Source organism: Caloenas nicobarica, chromosome 1 (assembly GCF_036013445.1).
Source record: "Caloenas nicobarica isolate bCalNic1 chromosome 1, bCalNic1.hap1, whole genome shotgun sequence".
Classification (NCBI taxonomy): Eukaryota; Metazoa; Chordata; class Aves; order Columbiformes; family Columbidae; genus Caloenas; species Caloenas nicobarica.
In genome coordinates this window covers 194,982,999-195,004,825 of record NC_088245.1, presented here as the reverse complement: position 1 = coordinate 195,004,825, position 21,827 = coordinate 194,982,999, and the positions used below count along the sequence as shown (strand labels likewise).

At 38.2% G+C, this 21,827-nt stretch overlaps 2 protein-coding genes across 7 annotated transcripts in view; one reads left to right on the top strand and one right to left on the bottom strand.

The window, feature by feature from the left end:
• The window catches only part of SGCG (sarcoglycan gamma), a 133,255-nt gene extending 127,304 nt beyond the window's left edge, over positions 1-5,951 (top strand). For all 5 annotated transcript variants that reach the window (XM_065630698.1, XM_065630689.1, XM_065630679.1 and 2 more), the window contains 2 exons: positions 537-660; positions 2,196-5,951. In XM_065630698.1, coding sequence (XP_065486770.1) covers positions 537-660; positions 2,196-2,369 — 298 coding nt within the window. In that variant the 3' untranslated portion in view covers positions 2,370-5,951. The remainder of the gene's footprint in view (positions 1-536; positions 661-2,195) is intronic.
• SACS (sacsin molecular chaperone) overlaps positions 5,590-21,827 on the bottom strand; it is a 69,398-nt gene continuing 53,160 nt past the window's right edge. For both annotated transcript variants that reach the window (XM_065630636.1, XM_065630646.1), the window contains one exon: positions 5,590-21,345. In XM_065630636.1, the coding sequence (XP_065486708.1) occupies positions 9,785-21,345 (11,561 nt within the window). In that variant the 3' untranslated portion in view covers positions 5,590-9,784. The remainder of the gene's footprint in view (positions 21,346-21,827) is intronic.

Genomic DNA, 21,827 nt, shown 5'->3' with positions numbered 1-21,827 from the left:
TTGTGGCACTGTAGGGTTTGCAACTTTCTGCTATATTGTATAGTTTTTATTTCAAATGAAGTTGTCGGGTTTTAAGTTTCAAATGCCATCTAGTTAAAAAAACATACACAGAGTGAAATCTTGATCTGACTGATAGCAGTGTCAAAACTCTTGTTGATTAAAAAACTTCCAAACTGCACTAATTGCATTAATTTCAATAACTTATTATGTCAAAAATGAAAATAAATTCAAACTAAAGAATGTAAAAATGGGTTTCAGTTTTAAAGAATAAATTACCATTATACTGAAATAATCTGAAGTTATCTCTGAAATAATACCTTACATTTCTGTTACGAATTCATCTATATTTTTCATTCGGGAAACTTTGCTGGTTTTAAATAGCTACCTCCTTTTTTAAGGCTGCCTGAAGAAAAAAGAAGCTGCATTGTATATGTGACTTTAGGCAAGATCCTTCGAGTGCTTGTTCAAAGCTTACTTATTTTTCAAAAATAAAGGACCATATGAGAATGTGCTACTGTCAGATTTCCTGCTTTCAGGCTGGAATCACCGACTCGATCTTTGAGCATGGATGCACCTCGAGGAATCAATATGAAAGCGCAAGCTGGGAATATTGAAGCTCTTTCACAGATGGATATCAAACTTCACAGCAGTGATGGTGTGGTGAGTACGAGCCCTTCTGTTTCCACAACTATGTTTGATCTTGCTGTCCAATTATAATTAATAACTTCAAGTCTTTTTTTAAGTTCTGTTAATATAATTCCTCAGAATTTAGGAGACGGGATATTAAAATTCATGGTGCCAATAATAAGACATTTATTTATGGGTCTGATTAAATAATACTACCAACTGACATAATGTTGGATAAGCTTAAAGAAATGCTTTCTAATAAAACTGTGATAGTGCTCAGCTCCCCAGTAGCACAGTGATCCCCAGGCACCCCGGTGGGGACCTTGGCCCAGAGGTGGACATTCAGCCCCAGAGCTGCTAAATCAAGGAGTGAAGCTCTGCCGACATCACTAAGAGCTGCCCCATGAGCAACAGCACGCAACATGCAGCAGTAGGTTTATCGCCTCTGCGAGGCCGTACAAAGCCAGTTCTTCCACAGAGGGGCTCCAGACCAACCTGTATGTCCATCCTTAACCAGCTGGCATGGCTGCGAGGCTTCAGCACTCAGGCCAGGACAGACCTGGGTCCAGCGGCAGCAGCAACACCCATGCCCCACTATGGTGTACGGGCAGGGGCCTTGTCTCTTATCATGGAATCATAGAATGGTTTGGGTTGCAAGAGCCCTTAAAGATCATTTAGCTCCAACCTCTCTGCTATGGGCAGGGACACCTTCCCTTCCACTAGACCAGGTTGCTCAAAGCCCCATCCAACCTGGCCCTGAACACTTCCAGGGTTGGAGCATCCACAACTTCTCCTGGGCAACCTGTCCCAGTGCCTCACCACCTTTGTGGTAAAGAATTTCTTCCTTATATCTAATCTAAATCTACTCTCAGTTTAAAGCCATTTCCCTTTGCCGTATCACTATATGCCCTTGTACTCGAAGGCTGCTGTCAGGTCTCCCTGGGGCCTTCTCTTCTCCAGGCTGAACAACCTCAGCTCTCTCGGCCTGTCTTCACAGGAGAGGTGCTCCAGCCCTCTGACCATCTTCTTGGCCCTCCTCTGAACTCTCTCCAACAGGTCCATGTCTCATGTTGGGGGCCCCGGGGCTGGACACCGCACTCCAGGTGGAGCAGAGAGAGACAATCACCTCCCTTGACCTGCTGGCCACACTTGTTTTGATGCTGCCCGAGATACAGTTGGCTTTCTGGGCTGCAAGTGCACATTGCCAGCTCCTGTTGAGCTTCTCATCAGCCAACATCCCCAAGTCCTTCTGCTCAGGGCTGCTCTCAATCCATTCTCTGCACAGCTTGTATTGATACTGGGGGTTGCCCCCACCCATGTGCGGGACCTTGCACTTGGCCTTGTTGAACTTCATGAGGTCTCTGCTGAGGAAGAAGATGGACACCAGCTTATGCCTCTCCCACGTTCCAGTGTCTGCCAAGCCTAAGCCTCAGACCAGCTTTGTATATAAGAAGTCTGGGCAGAAGGCTACTCTTAAGCCACTGCCTAGACAAAGTCAAGTTGTTTTATGGCACGCTATTGCATTGTTATCTCTAATGAGCCTACTTATCCTGCTTTTTCCCATGCAGCTGTTGCTTGATGCTGAAACTGTGCGACTGCCCAAACTGCCTGAGGGTACAAGGGGTGGATCTGGGATTTCTCAGGGGCTCTACGAAATCTGCGTGTGTCCAGATGGAAAGCTCTACTTGTCAGTGGCCGGTGTGGGCTCCACTTGCCAAGAATACAGCCGCGTCTGCCAGTGAGGCACCAGAAGAGGCCACACACCCCCTTGCTAGTCTGAGTTTTATATGATTGCTGAAGTGAATTACTGAAAGCAGAATTTTAAGAATTTTAAAAACAAAGTACTTCAGTTTAGGAAACAAATCTGTATCTACAATTCTGGACTACAGGGTGAAAGGGGAAGAAGCACAAATGGCATTTCAATTTCAGAAGAATGACTTGAATCAAATTATATGTTCTGTCAGTAACACTTTGAAAACAGCCTTACAGAGAGCATAAAAATAATAAAAGGAATATGTTTCCTTGCTCAGCTATTATTCAGTCAGATGATTATGTCATTGTTAACATTTTTGAGCTCTGTGGTTTTTTTCTCTCACTACATGTAAACACTGCATTAGTGGGTGAAATTAAATTGAGGGAACCACTTGAACTATTTGCTAAGACAAAGCATTATTTGGGAAATTCAGAAAGTGCCAGCAAATGGTCTATGCAATTTCATTCTTGCAATAACACAAGATATGAAAAATGTGGATTTGTGTAAGTTCTGTGTAAAAGGTGTTAATTTGCTAATGGCTTTCTATTTTAATTTGGCAAGATATATGCTGATTTGCTTATTACTAAGATTCCTATAAAAATAACTAATAGAAAAAACTCCAGGAGTCATTTGCACCTCCCTGTGTCTCAAAGCTGTTCACTATACAACAGAGAAATATGTTAGCATATTTTATAATAGCAATAGTTTGTTGTGCTGCCTGTACCATCATGCTCATTTAAACCCCTTTATATTTTAGGACACGCTAATTCAACACGGCAATTTGCTCTGCCAGCCGGACTAGTACAAAGAAAAAAATATCCTTAATGTGGCTCCAGATTGTCTGACACAAGGAACTGTTCGGGCAGTGGGAAAAAAAATACTTTTTTACAGCCCACAAGATTCAATTAAGAGGATTATTTCATTTTTATCTGCAGCTGTTGACTGATATTTCTGATCCTGTCAAGAGTGGGACTCCGTCACAAACTGAGAGAGTAAAACTACTCTCTATTGTTTTTTACATTAGGACTTTGGATACAAAGTAAATGCTCACCAGAGTTGACAAATCATTTGTTGACAAACCATTTATTGACCTTGTAGAGAAACACAACTGGAGACCCATTCTCCTGTACAGTGTTGCACTGAAGACAAATAAATTGTTTGCACATCTCTGGGTAGCAGGATTTGTATTTAGTAGTCTGTTGTTTAAACCTCATGGGTTTTTAACTCCTTTGATGATGTTTTGTATATACTTGATGATAGTATCGCCCAGGTAGGAGCTGCTATCACTTAGTGCCTTGGTGTCTATTTACAGGAAAATTTTTACCTATAATCATTGTTAAGCAACAGAATGTCCATCCTTTAGAGAAAAGAACCATCATCCTTAAGGCAGGAGAATCAGAACAAAAGAATGACTAAGACTTGCTGGTTTTTAAACTTGCTACTTCAGCGCTGATGGACAAGCAAAGAAACCATCCCTCAGTTATGATCCCAGATACCCACAAAACACTGAGTTGAGAAAGACCCCCCAGTTAACAGTATCCACTACTATTGTAATAAACTCCTGGGTAGTCCCTGCCTCAAGGGCTGCCTTTGCAATTTATCCAGCGAGTCTAATGTACAATGCTGAAATTGCCCTTCATTAGCAGGGTGTTGCCCTCAGCAATTAATGTAGACTAGAAATGTTTCATAGGAAAAGTAGAAGACATGCTTAAGCTGAGCTTTTGGGTCCCTTCAGGCAAAGGAGGCAAGTGAATGGAGGTGTCCTGTGTTCTTTGGAGAGTGCTCTGATTAGTGACATATTGCCTAAGGGCAAAGTAGGAGGCCACACAACTTCCATTTCTGAAATTGCCTTCTCCTGGGCTTAGACATTCACCTTCAGGAGTGAGTCCAGGGCTGTTGGCCCTAAAGAGAATAATCTATCTCTATTCTACAACTATATCTCTCAATTGTATCTCTACAACTAAGCCCTCAGCCAAAACAGGCTTAAACAGAAATCTGTCTTCGGCATTCCTTTAAAGTCAGCTTAGGTGGTTCCAGCTCCATGTGCAAGGCTTTACAATCCAAATTATTAATAGTCTTGGCTTATTCATTGGGTAGAAAGTCTGTGTATGAAAATAAAGGACAGTAAATTCCATTGCATGTGCCAGGTATCTAAAAAAACCGCTGCTACAAGTAACCTGGAGGGCTGTGATGTCTACAGTCTTTTATGGATGTACAACAGCAAAACTGGGACTCAGTCCTTAGAGAATTCTAGTTTCAAAAGCATTTCAATTGCCATCATACCTGTGTTTGTGACATCAAGGAACATGTGCCCACTTCATGTGGTACCAAACTATTCATTCACCTAACCTAATCTCTAGATGTTAGCCAGATACTGTGAATAAGTACATTAGTTACAATCTGCTTATTATGCTGGAAGTGGAAACAACATTTTAAGTTATGCATTTCAAGCTTGTGTTTTGGAGGCACACTTTCAAATGTGATTTGCCGGTTAGCACAGAGCAAGGGACTGAATGCAGACTTTCTCTGTAGCACAAGAGCAACCTAACCCCCTAACTACTGGGTATTTGAAAGTCACTTCTGCTACAATTTCTGGCGTTGAAGTCGCTCTGGTTTAGTTAACATTTTTACAAAGCTGTGCTATACAGCTAGGAAAATCAGGGTGCAGTTCCCTGGCTCAGCATTATGGCACCTCAGTTAGACATTGCAGTAACTACTGCCTTTCTGGTGGAGATGATCGTTTTGGACTTGCCTCAGTCCACAGGTGGATTATGAGTAGTACCGAAAACTAAACAGGTCTGCTGTATCCTCAGCGCTGCCGTGATCCACGTCACCAACTTCCCCCTCTTCTTTGTTTAAACTTCATTCTTCTTGTCAGCATGCTACAAAACCGACATCAAAAATAGCATTGCATTATATAAGTTGTGCAGATTTTTTAAACTATGGATGGCAACTTCTTGTCACTGAAGAATGTTTGGGATTTTTTCTTTTAGTTGTGGTTAGTGGAGAAACAAAGTTTATGCTAGAATTACCAGTGTAATCAGCTGATGTAATCTGAACTGTTAATATAGTTCATACACCACTAAATTGTCATTTCTGATTATCTCCATATGGATGTCTTTCCATCTCTCTTCAATACTTCAAAATTATTGTTTCAACTTGAATCAAAGTTTAGTAAATAGTTACAGATTAACAGAAGATTATGGCACAGGAAAGTGAGAATACGCACTTCTCTAGTTTATTTTCAAGAGTGTTATCCAAATGGAGAAAAAACAAAACAAAACACTACCCAGCACAGTGAACTGTATTGTTTGCATTTTTTTTCCCTCAAAAAATAACTATTTACAGCAGTTCTTGTAACTGGTTGGGATTGTTATACATTGGAAAAGTGAAAATATCAAAATGGTAGTAAATCTTTATTGGTGACTGCCCAAACACAACCCTCTTTGTTTCCATTCCACAGTCCTTTAGTATTGACATCTGTGTGTCTTTATATAGCTTTATGGAAAAGGGAAATTGCAAGAATTATCTGAAAACTGAGTTCTTGAATAAACTTTATACATTTTGAAAAGTCTGCTTCTCCTTTTGTGTTAGAATGAAACACAGCTTAAATGAATGTTTTTGTTTTAAAAACACAATTATCTTCCCAACACTCTTAAGAATGTGAAATGCACATTATTTAAAAATATGAAAATCTTGGCCCCAACTAAAAATCTACTTTCCAGAATTTAGAAAATGCTTTACAGTTAGGTTTCATTGGACATATAGAATTCTTTTCATCTCTAGTAGGTGAAAGTAAGCCAAAAGTTATGCCAGTGCTCCTGAATTCATCATCCAGAAAGCAAAACAAAGAAAATATAAACTGTTTTGATGAAAAACTCATTGACAAACATCTCCTTGTGACAAAAACTGTGTGCTTCTTCCAATGAAATCGTCTACTTTGACTGTCAAGGTTGACTATTTTTGAACTATTACTTCTGCCCATATTCCACAATACCAATCCAGCCATCCTCAAAGTGTTCAGATCTAGCAACAGGAAATCTCAAAGTTGGTACTATCCCTCCGTTGCTTTAATTGGAGCAATTACAATAGATTTTATTAAAGCCTCATTTAAAGCAACCCAAGGACCAAATGAATGCGGTCCTTATACTAATAGTTCTTAAATCCTAGTTTTCAAATCACCATAGGAACTTTATTTTGATGACATTGTGAGTACAAGTAATGCAAAATTGCATTTCTTCATACAACAAACCATTTGTTTTTCTTTTGGTAATTGGTTACACAAAAATCTATTTCCAAGAGAGAGAGAGAAAAAGAAAAAAACTTCTTTTTCTTGTCACTAATTGCTGAGGGAAGTGACCAAGGCTTTCTAGAACAGATGCTAATGCCGTTGGTTTGGAGGAAAACTATGAAGCTTCCACAAGAACATAAATAGTAACGAACCTGCCAAGTCTTGTTACAGCCGCAGTTCCTTAGATTTAAGCTACTAAACCTACAGTTAAATCAGCTTCTTGTTCCACTGATCGTCGCTAAGTCTCACAGCTCTGGTCCTGGGAGCCAGGACTGCTGAAGCTGCTTTTCCTGGACACATCACTGGCACCTGTTGAAGGTAACTGGGACACATACCTGGCTGAAAAGATCTATTCTCTCATGTGAGCCTGTGTAATGTGCAGAATTACTTGTAAAATGTACTTTCGTGAAACCTACACATTAACATTTACTTCTACAGACCCTTAGAAATCATCACACACTGTTCTGAGCTATGCCCAACTTAGGAACAAATATGTTATCCTGCGCTGCCCAAGGCTCCCAGCTGAACCAAAAGGAAGCATGAATTAAGCACTTTATTTCTTTCTTTTCAAACAGGGATTAAAGGGCACTTACAAAATCAATTTCTATCACAATATGGCTGCCTGGTCTCATAAGGCCTCTTTATTTGGGCTGCTACAGTGAGGTACGCAAATAAAAAGAGAAAATAAGAGACTTCCAATTGAGACGCCACTCTTGACTGTCTCTGCTCCATGTGTAAATTTTATTGTAACTGACCAACAGTATCAACCCAGGAATAATAGAATAAATGAATTTTTCTCTGTCATTCAGGTTTTCTTGCTCACTTTGGTTCAATATTTAAAATTACTTCAGACCATTAGCTTCTGGGACCATTTTCTTTCTCACAGTGTCAGCACTCAACAATATATGCAAAATAAACAAAATAAAACAAACTAGTTCAGTAGTTCTGCACAGTCATTTTAATGGCTCGTAATAATATTGGGAAGGCAACGTAAGCTGCTTAGAAAACAGATACGTGCTTAAAAGATTTCCTTCCTCAAGATCTCACCTAAAACCAGGAAAGTGTTCATGTTCCTCTGTTTTCATGCTACTGTGCTGCCTTATGTTTTAGCTCCATTTAAACTGAAAAACACAAGAATGGTTTCTTTTTGTTAGTATTTTGCTTACCCTGAATACTATTCATCTGACTTCATGCACAAAGAGCCACAAAGAAATCTGTTTCAAAAACACAGGAAATTAACTAAACTGATTTATTTCATGGCACACCTGGATTTCTGTTTTACTTACGTGCTAATTATTGCAAAAAATCGGCAAAATATACCATTTCTTGGAGAAAACTGCAAACATCTGTTATTGCAAGGAAAAAAATTTCCTTTTAAATAATATTTTAATATTTGTACAGTTATTTAGAATGAATTGAAAAGAGATTGTGTATTTATAAAAGAAGGCTTGAAATAATAGGTAAATGTGGTCTCCTTTATAAAACCAAAACACATTAGACTGAAATATGTTTGCATTTTTCTTCATTAAAATATGGCACTTAATATTTAATAGCAGAAATAATAATAGGGCTTGACAATCAGAAGCAGTATTGTTTTCCAAACATCACGTTTCTTCCCACTACAATTTGCAAGATTTTTCAGAAGAGAACAAGCCCTTTATAATTTGCGCAAAACTGAAGAAGCCTTCAGTAAGATTTTTTATTTGGGGATTACACCACTATCGCAGTTGTATCAGCCCTGCAAGCTCCTTGTTGTTTATTTTCCTTTGTGTTCTGTAAGTTAAATTACAGTTTCACTGTGCTGTCAAGTAAACATTGCGATAGTATGCCACTGGAAAGTGTTTTAACGTTTATGTTAAATGTGTCCGATCCAGCAAAGAAAAATCCTTCCATTTAGCATTATCCTTCCATATTTTTTTTATTTTTTTTTAATTTTTTTACAAATAGCTAATGTTGAACATATTGCATGACATTACCAAAAGTATTACAAACTATAAGAGTGTGAACTAAAAATCAGGCTTCTCTGGGGCTGTAGTGAACAACGAAATAAAAAGAGCATTACATTGCAGCACCTTTAAACATGTAACAAAAACCAGTGCTCAGTGTACACCAAAAATGGGTTACTGAACTGTACTATTATCCATGTTTGTTTGTGGAAAAATATATGTATATATGTACACACACAGAGGCACAGACACAGGAAAAAAAAAAGAAGTCAAGCATTTAGACATCTGAAAACTGAGTTTTGGTGTTTAAAAAAAAATCATAAACCACCATATAATAATGTTCACCAATTTTATATCATTCACATGCATTATTCATTAAACAAAAGCTGACAGGCTCTAGGAAAAAAAAAAGAGTAAATTAAATATTTAATTATTTTATAATACAGTAAATACAATCAATGCATGACATGAAGTTGCGTGTTAAATCAAGTATCATTATTCAGCATGAAAATAACAGTACCAGTTCATAGGTACTAAACTATCCTTTAAATGTTCACAATGTGATGCTGCAGCAAATTTATAATCAGATCCAGCTGATAAGAGTATTACTGAGTGACAGAATGTCCACAGAACACAAAAGAATACAGAAATGCTTTGGAGCAATACCTCCAAAGTTATTTTAATTTCCATCCCACCTCCCATTTCATTCTATCTCCAATCTTAAGATTAGTACATTGAAAATGGACATAATCATTTTGGAAATATTATATTAAATGAAATAAAATCTAATAAGGAGTTATAATTACAGACTTCATCTAACAGAAAGCTAAGCTTTGGTTATATAAAGTGCAGTTCAATAATATGCCAATTAATCAGAATATTGTACATACAGCTAATTTTTGCAGCTCAGTTTCCTTGCAAATTTTTAAAAATACTCATGGTTTATAGTTTGCTTATACAGCAGGCTCAGTTTTTTAAAAAATCCTGTTTAAATAAATTTCACTTCTAAGTACTTCAGTACTATCCACCTCTGTGCACTGTGCTTCTAAACTGCTTGGCAATGTGTAACCTCTTGGATGTTCAGTAATCTGCACAACCGCATTTGTATCCCATCACATTAAATCCCGAAGCTCTTGACAAAACAGCTCCCTGACCTCTTCAAATCTCTTACAATTTTTGTTGTATAAAGTTTTCAAGTTTTATTATGATGCAAGCAGTACATTCCATGACTCTCATCGCAACTTCTGAAGTAAACCTGTCATTGGGAATCTGCGGGAAAGGAAGTAAGTCAGGATACCTAGTTTTTAAGCTGTCTACTCCATAAGCTTCCAATGTCTGGACATCATTTGTAAGCCCTTCAAGTTGTTGACTGTATTCCTCTATTTTTTGTGCAAGGGCTGCTGGTTTTACGTCTTTGTCTGATTTGCCCTTCACAGCGTAGTCAGCTGCAATCAAGGCTAGTTTAGTAGAAAGGTAGCACTTAAAGCAGACCCATTCATTGGCATTTTTATGAAGGTCATTTCTTGCAGCTGAGAAGTTAGCTCGGGCCTGCCTAAGCCATCGACGGGCCTCTACGGGGTTGCCAACAGATCTGAAGGTAGGTGGGACAAAAAAGCGTTGCGAGTAAGACGGCCCCGTGGAAGATGGACACTTTTCTTTATACTGTTGCCTTTCAGATTTGTGGCTTGTTGCTTCTTGATTCCATGAAGTATAAAATCTCTGAAATGAAAATTTGTCTGACTGGAATCGAGAAGCTGAAGATGAAAATGGCCTTCTTGAGGCTCTGTCCATATTTTGATCCATAAAGGCCTGTTTTTCTAGCCTGTTAATCTCATTCTGTAGATGTTTGAAAACTTCATTAGCTATATCAAGATTCTCTGCATTTTTATCTGGATGCCATTTAAGATACAGCCTCCTAATAATCTTTTTTCTTTCAGATTCTGGAAGCTTCCAAGCCTGTTCAATCACAGATGTCACTTCTCTTAATATTTCTGGCAATGAGTTTGACTTTATCTTTTTTGGAGAGTGATGCTTTGAGGGCACTGGTTTGTGGCTCTCTCTACCAGTGAAGAGAGGTGGAATCATCCTTGGTCCATGTGCTGGAAATTCTGTAGGACTGGTTGGGGTGGAAGGTGTGCTATCCCTGCTTTGAGAGCTTTCCTCCGGTCTTGAAAATTTGTACAAGTCAAGAGAGCTCACTATTTTATATTCACTATATCCAATATCAATCTGGTAAATCTTCCCTAGAAAACTGTGACTTTCATCATCTTCTCTTTCTACTTCTTGTACAATGATTGCATAGGTATAGGTTGGTTGATATGATCCATATATATCACCACCTTCAGCATCAACAAGGTAACCAACATATTCACCAGGATAAAATACATTCATTGGATCCATAAGAAGTGTATAGTGAATTTCAGCTGGTATAGGGGTGCCAGGTGTTGGTAGTTCAAGTTTTGATGGCTCAGAAGAGTCATACTTCACTCCTAAACTGTCAAGCTTCTCACTGATCCGGTAAATATCATTACAACCCAGCATGGCAATTAAATACGAGGTATCAGAAATCAAATTGTCAGTTGCAGATTTTAAGGTCATTGCTAATGCTAACAGGAAATTTATGTCTTTGCTGTCAGAATGCTGTATGTAAAGCAATATTACTGCATTTCCGTATCTCTTCAGGAAAGCAAACGTTTCACTTTTGCTGTGGGGAATAGGAGCAAAACCTTTAACTCTTAATGTTGTTTGCAACTTCTCAAAACAGGAAACTTTCAAACCTTCTCGCAAAGCTTTGCAAAGTCTTATTGCTTTTTCTTCATTAGCTAAAAAAGCATTGTCGTTTTCATGCTTCATGATCCTAATGAGTCCTGTGATGAACTGTTCTGAAGACAACAGTAACTGTAACCTTCCCTGCAAAGAACATAAGGCTCCAAACTGACAAATTTTGGGAGACTCTTCATCCAACTGTTCTTCAAGAATACTGCTAAGTAAGCGAGGCCTCAACTTCTGAGGGAATAACATTATCAATTTAGTGTGAAAACCATGGTCTTTGCCTAAGTAACACTGGCTAAGATCGACAAGCATTTGCACACCAATGTTACCCTGGATTCTGCTTTTGTAGTGGGGTGCATCATCAAAAACTAAGATACTAGACTTTACCAACCTACCATCTTGACTAGGGAGGTAAAGGGCAAAATCCCTCATATTCTCAAGGTCATTCCTAACCTTGACAGAATCATTCTGAAGACTTTTGAACAGGCCAGAAACTACTCTTTTAACTGTGCGCATTTCATTAGGATCCAATTGCTTTCCTTCAGAGTTCTTGAATATGCGACCTAGAACTTCAACATACTGCTTTGTTGAAATAATATCTTCAGTACCCAAATGCTTAAATAACTGATGGAAAGTACCAAGTTCTAAAGGAAGCTTGTAAAGATAAGGTTTAAAGTCGGATTCATACTCAAGGTTTATTACCACTTCTTCAGGCTTAAGGAGCTTCCAACCTTCTTCCACCATTACAAAAGAAACTCCTCGAAGCTGAAAGCGGAATTCTCTTTTCTCTGTACTAAGAAATTCATAAATGCTTCTTAGGACCTTGGCCCTAGTTTTCACCATGTCCTCATCCAAAGTTGTTATATTGCATATGTTCCTGCAGTTATTGATAACTTTGTCCAGGGGAGGGTCCAAATTAACATTCAGCATAGTTAAAACTTGCTCAAGTTGTTCTTGTGCACCAAGGCTACTTCCCTCTTGCTCTTTGATGCTTAAAGGTGTTGCTTTTTCAGGAAGAATGGGACACGAAGTCCACAGCAACTGCAACACATCAGTCTGTTTGAATTTGGGATTCACCTGCGCCCCATTGAATCGTATAAGAGGAAGTGTCCCATTAACTTCTTGATACTGAGGATGAAATCTGACAAATTCTGCTGGAGCTCGTTCAGGGCACAGAAAAGGAATTAATGACAATTCTTTCAGAAAATTTCCTGAGAAAAGGTCAGTTCTTTCTTGAAATATGTGATGAAGGAGGACATCGACAGTATTCTGTAGTGTTTCTTTAGACCAGTTTTCTGTATTCGCTCGCATGCTGATCTCCTTAGCAAACTGCAATAACTGTTGCTGTGAAATGATGAATTTCAATCCGATATGTCGTAGAAAAGTTACCCATGATGGAAGGAATGCAGCTGGATTTTTTGGTTTTGTAAGTTGCTCCAGTTTCTTAAAAAAGTCTTGAGGTATAAAGAATTTTTCAGGAAGCATAACTTCAAAGACTTTTACAGTCCTGTCATAAAAATATTTTGCAGGTTTTAATCTATTGCTTGCATCATGAATGATCAAAATGCTTTCGAGCTTTTCAAACAGCTGCTCTTTCATTTCTGAAGTTTCTTCAATGCTAGTTAGCCGATTCTTTAAGTAGATCAAGTGTTCTAATTTTGCATCATAAGACAGACTTTCAATTTTTGGCAAAAGATGTTTCAGGTACACTTCAAGATCATCCACAGAGACACAGCCAAGCAGAGTATACAAATCTGTCAAATGAACCTTCTCTTCGAGAAAAGCTGATGAAGTCGATTGTGTCCATCTGTCTACTTCTACTGATGGGATGCTTTTTGTGAGGATGTAACAGGTCCCATATTTTGAAATGCTGATGTATCGGCCACTAATCGATTTATAGCACGGAAGAGACTTTAAAATTTTAATGTCATCCTGAGATGTCAAATGACATAAATTGCAATTGAAGTACATTAAGAGTGCCTCAAAGTCACTTTCTGCTAACTTTTCAGTCCTAAAAGCTGATGTCTGTACCATGTATTGTATGGCTTTCAGAATGCTTGAAGGATTATCTATATTTGCTGTACATCCTGATAACAAAGGCACTAAAGCACTGTCTTTGGAGCAAATTTTGTTCAATGCCAGCTGAATACAGCCTGTTTTCATTAAAGCATGGAAGACTTTATCACTCTGAGCATTTGGAAAAACAGCTATATGCATAATGCTGAGGGGCAGCAAAACATCGCACTCTGGCACAACAAGGTGATTAGCTGAGACAGTAAACCTTACACCTGGGAGCAAAGTCCAGTCCTTCAAAGTTTCAACAACATCATCGAATTTTGCTTGCGTATCTTCTTGTTCTTCCTTAATATTTATAGACTCACTAATAAAATGCCAGGCATTTTTAAGCCAAGATTCGCTTGCAAAGTTTTCCTTCCATTTCATACAATTTCTAGTTTTATATTCTCTAGGCAACACAGACGATAACAATTCAGAAAAGCTTTTGATATCAAACACTTTTGCTACTTCGCTGCTAAGTAAAATATTGTTGTATCTCAAATACAATGTGTTCATAAAGAGATCCTTGCGAGATGCAATCAGCTCATGGTATGTTGTTAAGAACTTGGGTCGTTTTGAATCAAAAATTTGCAAAACATTGTCAACAGTAAGAAGGAGTGGCAAGCCCTCAATTTGGATTTCATTTTCTTCCGCATCTTTAAAACAGTAGTCGACCAGAAGTTTGAGACTATGGAAGAGTTTCAAATTTGTCTGCTGAAGACGACAGGGTAACTTTCCAATGTGGCAATTAGAGTCTGGGAAAGAAAATGTCAGCAAAAATAATCGTACATCAGCAGGCGTCACGTAGGTGACAGGAATATCTGCATCTACTAAACAATGGTAAAGATTTGCAGTTTCATCACAGTTATATACCAAATTAAATCCAATTTCTAAGAGTAAATGCTTGAGTCTATAAACATTTTCAGCCACTGTCTTCCGTGTTGTGATGTTGTATTCTGTATTTTTGAGATGTTGCAACTCATCTTGTAGTAAATTGTCAAAGAATGGCCTGCCTTTGTTCACAGTAGACATGTTAACCCATGTGATGATAACGGCAGAATGCAAATCAGAACCATCAATATTGGGAGCTCGCATAACAGGTAAAAGACGTTTCAAATCTTCATAAATGCAACTGTAAACTGCTTTCACTAAACAATACCAATCTGGCTGAATATCAAGTCTATTAACAGGAAAAAATGATAAAAATTTTTTTAAAGTGTCTTTCACAACATGAATAGGTGTGTTTTGCAGCACTGATACTGTAGGATCAGTGCCTGGAAAATACCGTTTCTTCAGCTGAAGCAGCAGTTCAACATAGGCCGGTGCTATCAGCGCTGTCATTAGGCTACTATTCCAGTCACTTCTTACTCCAACACCATTATCATCACGCCATAGATTTCTTCTTGCAGAATCCAGAGCAAAGTGTCCATTCACGTGAAAAGGTAATCCAGTTTCTAACGATAACGGTAGGAAACAGAATGCTCTGTGGGGTTTTTTGTAATTATGAGTAATGCAAGCTGCTACCCCGCCACGTGGAAAAAGAGTAATGTCCTCATTCTTGTGGGCTGAAACCACGCTTTTGGATACCTTTTCCATGGCAGAAAAGCCCGACCTGTTACAAATTAACCAAGTTGTAAGATTTCCTTCAGAGTCCTCAGTATCCATTGTGTAAGTAATCTGTTGCACAGGTATTTCACTTAGCTGCTTTTTTTTAGTTACACTGTCAATTACAGATGCATGGAATTGCTTTCGTTTCAGTCGGTCTCCATCGGTGATTTTGCCTTGCACAGAATACAACACATTCAGGGCTCCTGTTGTCTTTTCTATCTCACAAATAGAAATTTTTTCCATATGGTTCAAAAACATTAAGAGTTCTGCTCCATCTGTACGCAGCTTATCTAAAAGATTTTGGACCATTCTATCTGAGCAGGGAACTGAGGAAATTTCTGATACTTTTGCCATTTCTCCATTTCGAAGAGGAAACCTAAACATTGTGCAATTATCCAGTTTAAAGTGATTTCCTAAGTAGAGGTCCAGTACATCTGAGAACTGTGTTCTGAAATCTGCATCTAAGTCTCTAAACATGCGGCCAGGACTTGTTGATGTTGAACCTGGTGCATATCTAGCATGAGGATCAAAAATACAAAGTATATCATTGCCAGATATGAAAGAAGGGCAATCAGTAATGTGATAAACAGAATTGAAACCTATACCATATTGACCAGTTTTACAGGGATTTCCTACTTTCGTACCTTTTCCAAGGTTCTGAATTCCTCGAATGTCATCTTCTGTGAAAGGCTGATTGTTGTAAACACACAGTGCTGGTCCTTGAAGTGGTGCCCATTTCTCATCAAATATTCTATCGGCTGGATGCTGCCTAGGATCAAACACAAAACAGATCTCGGTAGCTTTTGCATCATCTGCATTCTGAAGGAGCTCTTTCAGCATTTCTTTTTCTGAAGGGTAGGCATTAAGAATGCTTTTAATTCTACTTGTCAGTTTTTCTTTCTGGCCAAACTCTGTTCCAAGGGTAGTAAAGCAGATATTGGATGCATATCTTTCTAAAGCTTTATGGCGTTTTGGTATTGCTCCAAGCTTTACTGCAACTTCTCTTGGAATATCACCATGACAGTACTTAACAGTTGTGTCTTTAACTTTAATCCATGGACAGTCATTGTAACACAAAGATTTTGCAGGCAGAAGTGCAAGACGAGTATCAGGTAACAGAATGTCACCATACTTTTTCTCACAGAATTCCTGCTTCTTCTCTCTAATGAGGCCCCATATTCCTTCACTAATTATTCTCCTGCAAAGCTGAAAGTTGTCTTCTGTTAGTTGTTTGGTCCCTCTTTCTTGATTTATTAGTTCCAGAACTACAGCAAAATCTTCAACTGTAAAAGCCTGTCTTACACCCACACTTTCAAATAGCTCACGGAAACTATTTTTATATTTATTAGGCAACTGATAGAGATAGGGTGCTGCTTCAAAATTCAAATGAAAAGACACTTTTGTTGGATCAACATACACATTCTCAACCAGAATAAAACTACAGTTTGTCAGTTGTTCAATTATCATAGCTTTTGTTGATTCATTCTGTAACATTGCTTCGTGTAGATATTTGTAACAAGCATTAGTGATATTTTCCTGATATAACGTGATTCCATCAAATGACTTTGCAACTTCTTCTAACTGATTTATGACCAAATCAACAGCTGGTTTCTTCAGTAAACCCAAAAATTCTTTGACAGCTAATGACAAAGCACCACAACCTTTAAAGGAGTGGGAGTTTTCATTAAGGATTGGTTCTATTAGACAAACTATATCTTGGTGATCAGCAGTGAAAAGATCAGTTGCTGAAAACATGGCTTCAGGCTGAAAATCACTGCCTTTCCAATGCAGCGAGAAGCCTGCTGGTTTGCTAAGGAAAGGAAGGAAAGGGATGGTTTGACATTTTGAAGCAAATTCTTTAGCTCTAGGGTCCCTAGATTTTAGTTTTTCATCAATAAGGCTCAATATAATACTACTTCTGAGACAAGCTGCAGTATGATCAATCTTGTTAATCTCAGCTACTGACTCTGCACGTTCTATCAGATCTTCCCATAAAATATCATCTTTAGCCATTCCCAGCTGAACAAGTTTAACCAAAATAACTGGATTAAGATAATCCTGAGTGGTGCCATAAGGAAATCTTCCATCTTCAGCATCGTATAACTTTGCAACTCTTCCTTCAGGATGGATCAGTCTTGATGGTGTAACTAACGGATGTCCATCCAATGAACAGGGAATGCACGGAGTAACACGAAGAATTCCTGAGAACTCCTCAACCTTTTCATTGAGCACATAACGCATCAAAGGATCACGCAGTTCTGCATCAATCTCCTGAACATTGGGGAAAAATACTTCAGAAAAGAACTGTTTCTCAGAGAAAGTGTTCTCCAGTAATATGTATTTGCATCCTGCTTCTTCAAATCCTGCCTTTACCCAGGACGGGAGATCTACGGCACATAGATTTTTGGAACCAGTTTTTTTAAGGTACTTCAGAAAGATCTTAAAGGCTGACGGTCCAACATCTGATCGTTTTAGAATGGAGTCATCTAAAAACCTTACATTCTTCATGGAAACCCAAGAGGAACCATCAGAAAACACTTTGATCCCTTCTTTGCTTTTCATATGAGCTATGTCTTCATAAAACCCTTGACAAATAATAGAAAAATCATCATGAACTGAATCAGGATCTGGCCACACTGCACAGTAACTGTAGTCAACTAGCTCACCATTGATTGCCATGTCACGTAGAACACAAAGTGCTTCTATGTAAGCTTTTACAATAACATGCCTCATGAATACTGTATTCCATCTTCCTTTAGTATCTGTTTTCCAGATCTCTTTCCGATTTGAAGTAACTGCAAAGCAGCCATTTATATGAAGAGGTAGGCCTGTTTTTATTCGTAGAGGTAAATAGCAGAATATTTCACCTATGTTGTTGCAATTAGGTTTCACAATCCACTTTTGATCCTGGGTTTCAGACAGCAACATCGCTACTCCACCACAGGGAACAAGACCTAGTCTTCGTCCACTTTCATGCAATGAAAATTTTAAAGCATCTCCAGTGTCCATGCAAGAACATAAAAGCCATGTCGTTGAATCTACTGTCTTCTGCGGCAATTCATCAGCTGATCTTTTTATCTGTCCTGATTTAGCCATTTCAAATAGAGAAGCTGGATCATCTTCTGTACCTCTGAAAAGTGGAGACTGTAAATCAGCGATCCGCCTAAATACATGATGAAATTCTTCTACTACTATCTGTAAGATACACGAGGACTTTGGTGTTTCAGTGGGAAGCTTTTTATTACTGCTGCTGCAGACCTTCATGAGTTTAGCTGCTTCCTTTAAAACACTTACATTTGGAGCAGTCAAGGCTTTGGAGGAACACAGATTTTTTTTGATAGTGACAACATCTTGTGCCATCCCAGGATCATCCGCCTCAATTTTCAAGTATTTCAAAACCATTGAATTTACACTCTGAGCAAATATTATCAGTCTATGACCACAAAGGCTAAATTCATCCACAAGAGAGTAAATGTCTGCTGTATTGTAACATGTGCTGCTGACTTCACTCACTTTAGCTTCCTGCTGAGTTCTAAAGGACAGCCTGAAAAGCGTTCCTTTGTAGCTGTAAGGAGATTCTACAGTCAGTGGCAGCTGGCAACCAAAAACTCCTATAAAAGGTTTAAACTGATTGGGAAATTTTCGGAGCCTCTTCTGTTGTTTACTCCAGTTGATTTTGATCCCAGGATTAGATTTATCTCTAATATGTTTACTGATATGGTTAACATTTGGATCAAACATAATCATGAACTCCCGGCTCAAAATAATAGGAACATCGGTGATATGATAGACAGAATTGAATCCCAGTCCAAATTTTCCTACTTTGTCAACCTCACTCCTTTTTAAAGACTCTCCTAATCGAGTTATATTTAGGAAATCAGAGTCAGAAAATTCAGAATTATTGAATGACCACAAAGCTGGACCATGACATGCTGCCATTCCTGGATCCAGAAGATTCTCTCTTATGTCCATATTTCTTCTCATGTCAATCAGGAAGTTGCATTCCGTTGCATTAGCATCATCAGCATTTTGAAGCAACTCTTTAAAGATATCTGAAATGGAAGGGTATTCTTCCAAAATGTTTTTAATTCTTACAGTCAGAGGCTCTCTTTGCCCAGATTGCTCAAATCCCATATTTTCTGGATTAATCAATCTTGTGCTAAGGCATGGGACATTTAACCACTCAGCCGTTTTCATTGGTATGTCTTCATGCACCAAAATTATTGGTTCAACAGAATCTTCAATCAAATCGTTTAAGTCATCAACTTTGATATCACAATAACAGCACTCATGAATTGGCCTCATCGAGAGTTTATAAGGAAGTTTCCCACTGTAGAGCGGCATGGGCGTATGCAGACTTGCAGGAATCTTATTGCTGTACAGCCACCTGATGATGCTCAACATAATGTGAAGATTTTGTTTACTCTCTTGTTCTGAGAGGGACTGCTCACTTTTTAGATATATTTTCTGAATGACCATAGAAACGTGGTCTGGTGTTAACTGCTCGATTGAACCACAACATTTAAACAACTGGTGAAACTTCGCCATAGTTTTCGGTACATAATGTAGATAAGGCTGGAGATCAAGGTCAGGTACTGACTTTATTACTGCTTGTGAGAGGGAACAGAATGTTTTACCTGTCCAAACCCAGGGAAATTTCAGGGCTTTGAAAGCTTCTTTGCCTTCTTCTAGATGATCATGCATAAATCCATAAATCTCAAGCAAGATATGCTGAAATTGATAATAGTCCTCATCACTGAAGGTTTTAGAACCATGCCAATCGACCACCACCTTGAAATGTTTTAAGACTGCTTTTATGCTGGGCTTGGTGGGGATGCCAAGGGCTTTAGCTGTATCCAACAGCACATTTTCCACAAGAGGAACTGACGAACCAACTAAAATTGTGTGAGATATTTCGCACATTTCTAGTGGTGAACACAGATTACAAGTATCTCCTTTCCAAACTAGGGATCCTGGATAATTTGGAGGTCTTTCCTTACATGCAGGAATCCATTTGATATTTTTCAGCACAGTTTTTGTTTCAGATGAGTGAAGCAGCGTATGGTTTTTGTTCAAAATCATCAAGAGCGTTCTGGCTTTTCTTAACAGTAAATCATGATTGGTGTTGGAGTTAGCATGCAAACTTTCAATTTTATTTGCCACTCTTATAATATCACTTTCCTCAAGATTAGCCTCATTTTTTAAGCCTATTTGTCTCAGAGAATGAAGAATATCTGAAGATGTAAAAATAATAGGGGGGAAGGAAATTTCCTCCTCAGCATAAAACAAATCCTGCAGAAGTTCTACCTCAGGATCAAAGAGTTCATTTGCTGACATTATCTTTTTCTGTGAAATCTTAATAAACTTTAGTGATGTCAGCCAATCTATCACATCTGTATTCTCATTTTTCAGAAAAGTCAGATTTTCAAGAACCCATTGCATTATCTGTGTTGTTTCATCATATGAATAAAAATCACTTCTTATGTCTTCTATAACAAACTTCAGGCAATCTGTGCTCTTTAGCTGTTCTATTTTCAACAGGTTAGCTAAGCGAATAGTAGCTTCATCACTGCTGTCAATTATTGGAACAGAAAATCTTACACCAGGAGGAATTTTGGCAGTGTGGTGCAATACCTTACTACCTTTTAGCCCAGTAAAAACCGGAATACTTTCATCAGATGATTTTTCGATTTTTTTAAATATTGGTAATTCCTGAATAATTCTTTTCTCTTTTTCACTTGCATCAGTTAAACTAGCTAAGAATGCCCTAAGAGCATCTTTATGTGTTAATGGGAACGATGCAACCTGACTGCATAGCTTCTGTAAAGACATTTTTTCCATTATTTGTAAAACAGCACTTGGCAATGGTGGATGTACGTATTTTTTTATAAGTGGATGTTGGATAGAAATATCCAGTTTCTTAAGTACAACTCCACCAACTTTCTGAATAATATCAGCTAAATATTCTGGGAGCTGAGTCTCAGATTCGTCTTCCAGAATGATAGGTGATGGATTCCTAAATCTAACCAGTTCCACTGATGTTTGGTTTTCCTCCAGCAGTATCTTGGGGATAAGCGGCATGTCATCAAACACACTCAAGTCATCAGAAAAATGTATATATAGGTTCTTCCAGACCATCTTAAGCCAGGAAACTGAAGGGTGATTTTTGTCTTCCAAACCTGGATACCACTGTACCACCATGTCTCTGCCAGGCCAGGTGCTATTCATAACTTCTTTAATCAGGCGGGCAAATCTTTCTGGATTCAGAAGCTGCAGCTGAGTGCATGGCCTTCCTGAAATTATAGCAAAAGGGCAAGCCATGAAAATCACAGAGCAGAGTTACGTAACAAAGTGCTGTTGCTGGTGGGCCAAGGGGAGGAATTTAACTTGTGCCTCGCCTTTTTGTGGAAAAAAATGTTTGTTAAATAGAAATGCAGATACCAGCTCCCCTTGCTTTTAGGAGTTAATTACAAGTGAATACATTCCATATTAGTATAAAAATAAAAACAAATTGAAAATCATCAATATGTTATCACATTTGTTAGTTTGACACGAGTTCTCACGCATACACGGCAACTACTGATTTACAATCAAAGTAGAAGCTTCAAACATATTTTTTTGTTTGGTTGATTCTTTACGCTACTTATTTGCCTAGCAGTAAAGAAGAATCTAGTCCATTATTTGTTTGTCTATAACTGCAAAACCGACAAGCAACAAAACTGGGTTGTACAAGGCATGCTGAAACTAAGTTTAGAAATATATGTTTTTATTCTTA